This window comes from Etheostoma cragini, chromosome 22, assembly GCF_013103735.1.
Source record: "Etheostoma cragini isolate CJK2018 chromosome 22, CSU_Ecrag_1.0, whole genome shotgun sequence".
In the NCBI taxonomy this organism is placed as follows: Eukaryota; Metazoa; Chordata; class Actinopteri; order Perciformes; family Percidae; genus Etheostoma; species Etheostoma cragini.
Window position 1 is genome coordinate 16,122,273 of NC_048428.1, and position 10,091 is coordinate 16,132,363.

At 38.3% G+C, this 10,091-nt stretch overlaps 1 protein-coding gene across 2 annotated transcripts in view; it reads left to right on the plus strand.

Annotated features, from left to right (window-relative positions):
• smchd1 (structural maintenance of chromosomes flexible hinge domain containing 1) overlaps positions 1-10,091 on the plus strand; it is a 25,663-nt gene continuing 15,572 nt past the window's right edge. Inside the window, exons 1-15 of one of the 2 annotated variants that reach the window (XM_034862574.1) lie at positions 1-338; positions 1,416-1,491; positions 2,383-2,541; positions 2,644-2,726; positions 3,235-3,368; positions 3,467-3,581; positions 3,820-3,939; positions 4,467-4,633; positions 5,672-5,765; positions 5,888-6,104; positions 6,211-6,331; positions 6,743-6,923; positions 7,612-7,809; positions 7,898-8,011; positions 8,444-8,550. In XM_034862574.1, the coding sequence (XP_034718465.1) occupies positions 207-338; positions 1,416-1,491; positions 2,383-2,541; positions 2,644-2,726; positions 3,235-3,368; positions 3,467-3,581; positions 3,820-3,939; positions 4,467-4,633; positions 5,672-5,765; positions 5,888-6,104; positions 6,211-6,331; positions 6,743-6,923; positions 7,612-7,809; positions 7,898-8,011; positions 8,444-8,550 (2,018 nt within the window). In that variant the 5' untranslated portion in view covers positions 1-206. The remainder of the gene's footprint in view (positions 339-1,415; positions 1,492-2,382; positions 2,542-2,643; positions 2,727-3,234; positions 3,369-3,466; positions 3,582-3,819; positions 3,940-4,466; positions 4,634-5,671; positions 5,766-5,887; positions 6,105-6,210; positions 6,332-6,742; positions 6,924-7,611; positions 7,810-7,897; positions 8,012-8,443; positions 8,551-10,091) is intronic. The other variant, XM_034862576.1, reaches the window with a different exon arrangement.

The window sequence follows — 10,091 nt, forward strand, 5'->3', positions numbered from 1 at the left end:
GTTTACCTTTAATGTGAAGGCAAGAATGCGAGGAGGCAACATATGGATTACAGTTTCAGCAACGGCGGGAAATGTGGAAAGGCGTGTTACCGTTACACGCAAACGAAGAAAACGGCAAACTGTAATGTACATGTAGCTTTGGTGGCTAGTTGGCTTAGGTACACTGAAGTGGAATACGTTTAATTGCAACGCTTCTCTGCACCGCAATGGAGGAAGAAAGAGTCCGCAGAAGGATCCGTGTTTACGACCGCCGCTCTGAAAACAATCAGCAAGTTACGGGGAAATTGCTGGAAACAAGCGGTTTGGACTTCAATGGTTTTCTTCAACTTCTGCACCGGGTAATAGTTAACTTAACTTAACTTTGGTTTGAGGGAACACACTGTCTAGGGTGGTCAAAAAATTGTAACATATGCCTGTTAACTTCTACAACGTTAGGCGTTACATTTAAATATATTTTATATTTAAATATTTTTGTATCGTTTTTTTATTCCTTTCACTTACATTGATGTAAATTAGATAAGTAACGTTACTGTAATCCACTACAATTTAAGGCACTTATGGGTGCACTGCCACACGTATTTCATTACTGTAATTAATGTCTGAAGTTAAAAGGACTTCTATGGATGCCTTGGTTACCTTGTTCCAAGCCACTCTAACGTGGTATTGAAAGCCTGCAGAACGACTGAGCTTGATTTCTGCCAGTTTTTATATATATTTTAAATTGAACATAAATAAAATAAATCTACAAATAAATAATGATGTATTATTATGGATTAGATACCCAGCCGTAAACTAGGAAATTGAAATTATCCCAATTTTGTAGAAACTGCAACATTAGTGCCTCATTAATGCATCACTAATAATCCAGTGATATTATTATGAAATGGCAATTTTGCATTATGGAGTACTGTTTCATAAAATATATTTGACTGCTTATACTATGTTGCTAGTTTGACTTTGATTAAATGCTAACAGACAGGATAGGCTATACATTAGTCAGAATGCAACACATGAAAAAATGATAATAATTTAGCAAAACAATGTAAAGCTGAGTATTAGAGCCCGACTGATTTATCAGCGGGTCGATATTAGGCATTTTCCAAACTATTGGTATTGGCATGTATAAAGGCCAAATAATGAGTATGTAAGGGATCAGACGTTGCTAAGTGTAACACATCGTTGTCATGCATAGCAGAGCTTTGCCATGGACACAGTTCGGTTCACTCTGGAGGACAGATATCAATTATTACAGAAAGTGTATGAATCCCATTAAATTGTTAACATTCTATCACTGTGTTACTTATGGATGGAATTATAGTGGAATAAAAAACTGGCCTAATCAATGATTGTTCCACCTACAATTAGGAAGTGAAACAAAAAAATAAAATTAACACTGTTTTGACATTTTGTTACAGAAATTTGAAATCACAAAGCATGAAACATTTGTGTTGGTCACGACGGACAGAACAGTCCTGGATTTCGACAAATTTGGTGAGTAAATCCGCCCTTGCAGGAGCAAAAGTAAACAATATGCTACTATTAATGAAAGTTAAACTGTGGTTGACCTGGAATCTTTCATGTACAGTAAGCCTTTTTTTATTCATCCGTGAGTTCCTTTCATTAATTCTGGTCAGTATTAACATCCCGCTGCAGGCCAACGTGCAGGTCGCACACCGCATGCTTGCCAACTAGTTATGTGTTGAGCAGACCAAACGTGTGTGTGTGCGTGTGTGTGTGCGCGTGTGCGTGTTGTTCTGTTTAACTTATTTTAGTGTCACCTACAACACTAAAACAAATTTCTTGTATGTGTAAAAAAACATACTTGGCAATGAAGCCTTTCTGATTTGTACTGAAAATGTCATCACCCTGTACGTTTTTATTACTTTGTTCTTAATTTGCTGTGTTTTTCTGTTTGTTTACTTGACTCTCAGTTAATTTTATAAGTAGGGCTGGGTATCGTCCAGAAATGTTGATACCAACACCGTGACTTTTGTACCTGGTCCTGAATGATACTTTTTTCTATACCAATTTTATAAAACAAAAATAAATTTCAAGATTACACATTACTGTACAATTTTTATATATCTTTTACCACCTACTATATGTCTCTGTAGCATAGTCTTTCCTGTCTGCCTCCACGATGTGTAACATTAGACAGCCAATCACACACATTATTAGATCTTGGTATAGGCCTGCTTATTGGCACAATAATGAGATTTATGATGGGATTGAAATTGGGTATTGAATGACAAGACATTTTTTGAATGTCGATACTTTGAAGGCAGTTCGGCCAGTGCCTAAAAAGTATTGAATTTGGTACCCATCCTTAGTCATAAGTCAGTATTTATATCGATTTACAATGATTACTTTCTTTCATTGTAGAGAAGCTTCCAGATGACAGCACCCTCCACTTGTTGCAACGGGAGGACCAAGCTCTGGCAGTGGCAACAGAGGAGCCCATCACGTTTAAGCCTCATTATAATACATTGATCAAGAGTGGCATGTATGAGTACTACGCTAGTGCGGGCCAGAAACCATTGCGTAAGTGCTTACACAGTATATTTAAAGTTGTACAGTGAGATGAACAGAAACATTAAGCTGCATAGCATTATTCATAACTTGCTACTCTTTATTTTCTTCCAGCATACGCACTTGCTGAGCTGATAGACAACTCTATTTCAGCCACAGCTAACAACACAGGAGTGAGGATGATAGAAATAAGGCTGGTTGGTTCTGCAGTTGCATTTTATTTTATAACCAAATAAGTCAACTTCACTTTTGCATATTTTGGCATTTTTCCATTACGTGGTTACCAGCTCTGTCCGACTCGGCCGCGGTGCCCCGTCTGCCTTTTTCCATTGCAGATTTAGTACTGCCTGATGCCTGAGGTGAGTGTGGCTGGTCGTCATAGCGACACTACAGAAACTGCCGTGACGTAATGCCACAAATTGATTCTGGCGTGTGGCTGTTGACAAAGAATACACATTGTATTTTAAAAGAAGCTGGAGGCAGCAAAAAAAACACTGTTGGCTAAACATTTAAAACGGCGGGTTTGTTTAGGACAACCCCGTCTCTCTCTAGCGATGATGACGCAGTGATTAGTGACTCTTGGAACCGTTAGAGACGAGTTGAGTAGGTACCATGTAATAGAAAAAACAGTTGGTTTCACATTGATGTCATGTTGTCCAGAGACTTAAAATCTCTTTCTCTCTCACTGTGTTTGTGTGTTATCAGATGTTAGATGAATCTCTCGGGAAACCTGCCGTGATTGTCTTAGATAATGGGTGTGGGATGACCTCTAAACAGCTCAAAAACTGGGCAGTGTACAGACTCTCTAAATTTAACAGGGAAAACTGCATATTTGGAAGGTTGGTGTGCTTTACCTTCTTTACTTTTTAGCCTCAGGTTAGCTATGATTGTCCACGGTATGCTTCCAATCTTGTATCATTTTATTACTCCACTACTGTAGGCAAGAAGGGTATGTCCGGCCTGATCTCGTCCCTCGTAGTCTCAACAGTGATATATCCTACTTTGGAGTTGGAGGAAAACAGGCTGCTTTCTACATCGGCGACTCAGCCAGGGTATGTCTTCTGTGAAAATAGTTAGAATGCAGCATTACCAGATGCGGTAACAACTACCAAAAAGAGGAATACTAATGTAGGAAAGTTATCACAGAAAAACTTTTTTGTCAGTGGTCACTGTGTTGTTGTTTTTTGTGCCAGAGCCCTTTCCCTCCGCAGCCCCACTGCATCACCAGACTGACTTTGTTGAAATGAAGAAGCAAAACATAATCATAAATTGGTTTCCTTTGTTTATTAGATGATCACTAAACCAGTTGGCTCCCCAGATGTTCATGAGCTAGTTCTATCCAAGGAGGACTTTGAGAGAAAAGAAAAGAACCGAGAAGATATTTACAGTGGGACCATTAAAAACCGGAAGGTAAGGGCGCTGGTTTTCAGATGAAGTAAATGCACACTTATCACTCAATTATGGTATGAAATTGATGCTTGTTACAAAATGTAACTGTTAAAGTGAATATCTCTGAACTTTTACTGACTGATAATAACCATCCTAGTCTTAAACACCAAAGGTCACATTTCTTATATTTATCGTCATAGAACTTGACTAGACTACCTCCCTCCAGGTTATTGACTGCTTCACTATCTCCAAATGTCAGGTTTTTAATGAGCTTTGAGATTGTGAAGCTGTTTGCCATGGTAACTATGGAGAAAGGAGGGGAGAATTTCAATGTTAAAGTGAGAACTGAAGAAGTTGCTTTTCAGTCCATCTATGTACCTTGTGGGTGTATATGATTGGCTCCTTGCGCAAGTAAACAAACTTAAAACTGAATCCAATGACTCTTTGTCGTCTTTATGTAATAATTTTCCTAACAAAGCTATTGACGCGCTTTGTGTTAACATTACTGCTATTTATCCTCTGTGTGATGTTCAATTTTTAACCTGCAGGTTGGTGACTCTTCACATGTGAATAAAGATGATGAGCGCTTCCTCCATTCCCTTATCGCTGAGGAATCTGCAAAGGAAAGCTTCACAGCCGTGATCATTATGGGAGTCTTGCCCGAGCATATAACTTTTCTGAAAGACGATTTTGCAGCATGGCCCAGACAGCTAGCGTGAGTTCATTCACCCACACCATCTGATTAATACTGGGGATGTCGCAGTGGATATAACACATGTCTTTGGTGTGGGAGATCTGGGTTCAATTCCCAATGCGATAAATTAACCAATTTGTCCCTGAGCAAGACATTTAACCCATTGTTGCTCCAGAGGCGTGCAGCCTCTGACATATATTTAGCAATTGTTAGTCACTTTGGAAAAATGACATGTAAAAATCTAAAAAGGTTTCTGTTTTTTCAACCTGGACCCTATTTTCCTATTTTTGTGTCTAACTGACTGATGGGCTCAACAATCTTTGACATTTGTCCAGCATTAAGCAAGACAGCTGCAGTCGGCAGCAGCGAAACACGCTACAGTGTGAGTTAACAGGCAAATTATCTATCTTTAAAAGATCACAAAAGAGCTTGTTTTGTCATTGACCGGCTCAGATTAATATTCTTAGTGTCTGACAACATTATGGAAAGGATCCCTTCAGAGAGAGACCATTAAAACCTCTTTGGGGCGTTTTTTTGTTTAACCAAATGTGGAAAGATGACCCTAAACGTCTTTTAATAGTTTATATTTTGTTTTTGTCAAATTTGACTGAAGTGTATTTTATGATGCTAAAATTATGGCCAATATACATGGGGTCTGGTTGGCGTAGCAAACTAAATTTTGCGGATGTTTTATGTTATAAAAGAAAAAAGGATCTCACTCTTTAACAGGTCGACCACCTTAGAAATCCTTTCCATAATGTTTTCAGACACTTAGAATATTAATCTGAGCTTGTCAGTGGCAAAACAAGCCCTTTTTTTGAAGGTAATTACAAGCTGAACAATAGCCCCATAACTTACGTTGTAGCGTGTTTTGCCGCTGCCGAATGCATCGGTCTTGCTTATTACTGGAAACATGTCAAAGATTATTGTTCCCATCAGTCACTTAGACATAGGAAAATAGGGTCCAGGTTGAAAAACACGGTCATTACCCTTTAACTGGTCCCATTTGACTGGTTTCATTAATTTATGTAATAATTATGTGTTTTGTTGATTTTTCAGGCACATATTTCACTACTACATTCATGGCGCCAATGGAAAGGAAATGGGTAGCAGCACTACAAATTCAGATCATCTCCCTAACATTGACATTCAGGTGAGGCAGCTGTTCTTTAAGGGTTTCATTGTTGACAAGAGTGACTCCAATTTCTTAGCATCCTGCTTATGCTCTAATGCAGTCTTTCTCAGCTAATATTATCATGTGACTCTTTTAATCAGATCACTATGCGTGAGAAGCCTCCCAGATGTCCCCGGGCAATAAATCTTAGGGAAGTTGAGAATGACATGCAGACGCTGTACATAAATACTGCTGCAGACACATTTGAGTTTAAGGCCTACACTAAACAAAACACTGGCACGGTGGAGGGAATTATTCGGTATCATCCCTTCCTTTATGACAAGGAGACTTACCCGGAAGACCCTGATGCTGCCCAAGGTATTCAAACTCTATTGTATTGAATAAACTTAATCACAAGTGATAGATTTGGATTTAAATTAAATATATATTGTGAAGTTTATTTTGTTTTGTTTTTGTTTATCAGCCTCTCTTGATTATGATGATGACGATGAAGAGTCTGGAGTCCTGCATCAGGCAAGAGGGAAAAGGCCAATATTTAACTGTTTCTGGAATGGACGGCTCATACCTTACACCACAGTGTCTGAGTAAATACTTTAAACTATTTTGTTACATTCTTTTTTATAGTTCATACATTTTTTCTACCTGTTATAAGAGTTAGAACATAGTGAAAAACATGCTTAATTTCTTTTTGCAGAGTGAGATGAGAAAATGTCTGTATCTCTAAATATGATGCAAGAGCCAGCAGGTGGTTATCTTAGCAGTTGCTAGCGTTGCTGTAGAGTCTCTAATGTTGCCGTAGTTTAGTTGAAACTTCAAACAGTGCATTGTTAACCGTTTTCCTGCTTTCAATCTTAATGCTAAGCTAGACTAATCAACCCCCGGCTCCAGCTACGTATAAATCAAACTCTAGCCAAGAACGCAACTTTAACTTTATTTATTACAGTATTAGCAAAGTATGTTGGTCTTCTTACATAAATGCTGTCCATTTTTTACAGATTTGACTGGTGTAGTCAGAGCAAAGGAGCAAAGGAGCTTGCAGAGTGTTACAGTCGGGTGTCAGGGGTGCTCTTCACTGACGACACGTTTATGGTCACCACGAACAAGCTCACCTTCATGGAGCTGGAGCTGATGCTGAAGAACAAGGACACAATCTTTACACGAATTGTTAATGGACAGGTGGTCATATACACATTTCTTTGATAATTGCTGCTGATGATGTTGATTTTTGTTATTGGAAGTGTCATCAGGAAAAGAAAAGATAGCTATGGCAAAAAACTTGAAGACAGGAAATTAATCAATAAATGTATCAATCAGTTATTGTTTGTGGTATTTTATAGAATCCAAGAGTAAGCCCATCAGTGACGTTCTTTGTATGTCAGATTCCCCTAGTGAGCGACAGTGTAACAGAGAGAAAAGATCAGTCAGAGAGAACAGGGCTGCTGCTACATCCATCCCTAATCAAGGTGCTTAAACAAGTTCAGAGAAAAAAAAGTTCAGCAAGATATGTTGCTAGACTATAGATTGATTTAAGCTGCATTAATCAAAGTATTTAATTTTAAAATTGAATCAAATTACTTGGCATAATTTTAAAAAGGGTTTCTTGTAGTGCAGAAAGAGGATGCACAAATCTGCAGCTCTAAACAGCTTTTAGCTCATTATTTTGGCTCTTCTGTCTGCACTTTCACGTGTGGTTGAGTGCAAGTTTTCAGCAGCCTTCCCATACACAACAACTAGAACGCCTGTTTTGGAGTTCCTAGTGGACAAATATCGTAATTTTAATGCAGCGTTAGTCCATTTGTTTCAATATAAGAACTAGAAGAACTGTCAGGAGGTATGCTGAACTGTTGTATTTCTATGTCCACAGAAACAAAGAGGAAACATTCAGAAGGAGTTTACGCAGTGGTTAAAAAACTGTCACGAGAAGTGGGACAAGCAAATAAAGTTTGTGGACTATATGGAGACCATAACAAGAACAGATGTGCCTGTAAAGAGAGATCAGTATCCCTGGTCGACATTCTCCTCCATCGAATGGGACGGCAAAATTTACAAAACGGGCCAAATTGTGAGCATCAGTTTGCTTTGTTTTTTTGTGAGTGTATATTCCAATCATTCTGTACTCTATATTGATGCTGACATACGTTTTTATACAGGTGAAGTCTCAGAGAACACTGCCCATTATGTATGGTAGCGTGGTTCGTTTTTTGCTTTATGGACAACATGACGGAGATGTCTTTGCCACAGGGGGACTGGTCGAAGTGGCTCTGGTAAGGAAGGAATATTCAAGTTTGACAAAGTGATAGAAGTAAGGGTTCTTCTTGCATGTCAATCCTTACTGTCTCTTTTTCTTGCTGTCTTTGTAACTAAAGCCATTTTATGTTGTAAATGTATGTAGAAAAACTGCCAGATTGTATTTGGAAGAAAAAAAAAAAAAGTTTGACGTTTTGAAAGCTTAAATAACGTATTAAACAGAAACATTGTACTCAAACATGGCATCAGGAAACTGCCGACTTTGTCTACTTGAACAGGGGTGAGGTGGCTCCTCGCATTTTAAAGTGGCCGGAAACTTTCTCTGGAATTGCTTCTCTTCCACATTTACTGTATATGTAGGAAATGTGATGTAGAAGCCTTTGATTTTAGTAAAAATTGCAAATTTACTTTTATTCAGCAGGATATTGATAAACAAATCTGTTTTCCAGGAACCCAAAGCTTTTCACGACAAGATCAAGACCATAGCCATTTCCAAGATTGACAAGAGCGCTACTGATGAAGCCATTCAGAAAAACATCGCCAAAGATTCAGCCAAGTGAGTAAACATTTAACATCCAATTCTGCTAGCATCCAATATGGGCTTTAAAATGCATTTAAAACACAAAGCAAGACCACCATATATACCGCTACACAGCACAAATATTTCACATATGCTAATTTAACTTTGTCTATTGTGAAACAATCCAATCACGATTGTTTTGTCGTTTGTATCCTATCATCAACTGGCTTGACCTCTATGAGTTGACTTCTGAAAGCAGTTACGAGATCTCGGACAACAAAGTGACACAATGTTTTAACGGTTTAATGAAACCCATAAGGATATATACATTTTCGAACAATTGCTTCATCCACTTCGCTGATGTGAGAGTAGAGAGATAAGGAACTGCACCAGAGAAAAGGAGGATTGGTTTAAGGTTGGTTCACACTCATGCATCTTCAGCAAGAAAAAACAGTGTAACAATTTCTGATACAAATGTAAGGTACCCATTAAAACAGATGAGAGAAGCTTTGTTCAGAGTTTTTACAGAATGGAATTTAACAGATTCAGCATTGACATGCATGTCTTTCTATTTCAAAGGGCAAGTGCACAGCAAAATAAAAATGGCATCACTTCCAGCTCACAAATGAAATAAAGAAAACAGTTATTTAGTTGGATACTGAATTAGTACTATGGTGATTGTATAGATCTTCTGTGCTTTTGGGTTGAAGATGAGTGTAAAGCATTTATGTTTTTGCCAAATAATAAATTGCCTTAATCAATCAATCAATCAAAATGTATTTATATAGCACTTTACAACAACCAGCTGGTATCCAAAGTGCTTAACAAAATGAGTAAAAACATACAACAGAAAGAGTATACATAGAAAACAGTAAAATCAGAAAAGGTTACAAAGAAACAAAAGAATAAAAATTGTTACACCACTGCTACGTATTAAAAGCCAGACTGAACAGATATGTTTTAAGTTTGGACCTAAAAAGAGTGACATCTGTAACAGTACGTATATCAGGGGGTAACTTGTTGCAGAGTCTCGGGGCTGCAACTGCAAAAGCCTGATTTCCCCCCCCCCCACCGTTTATACCTGGACCTTGGGAATTCTAAAACCAACTGATTTGAAGACCGCAAACGTCTGTGCACGTCTAGGTGTATTTGTTAAAAAGCGAGCAGCAGCATTTTGAACAAGTTGAAGACGTGAAATGGAGGTCTGATTCAGACCAACATAGAGGGCATTGCAGTAGTCCAACCTTGAACTGATAAAAGCGTGAATGGCCTTTTCTAGGTCGTGCCTGCTCAGAAAGGGCTTAACTTTAGCCAGCAGGCAAAGCTGGAAAAAGCTCATTTAACAACGTTACTGATCTGCTTATCAAATTTCATGCTGCAGTTAAAAGTAACCCCCACATTTTTTACAACAGATCTCGTGCACAATGCCAGAGCTCCCGAACTCACAGCCGGGCCATTCTGCATGCCTGGAGTACTAAAAATAATACACTGCCTTAAAGTCTATGTACAGTGGGTACGGAAAGTATTCAGACCCCTTTAAATTTTTCACTCTTTGTTTCATTGCAGCCTTTTTCCAA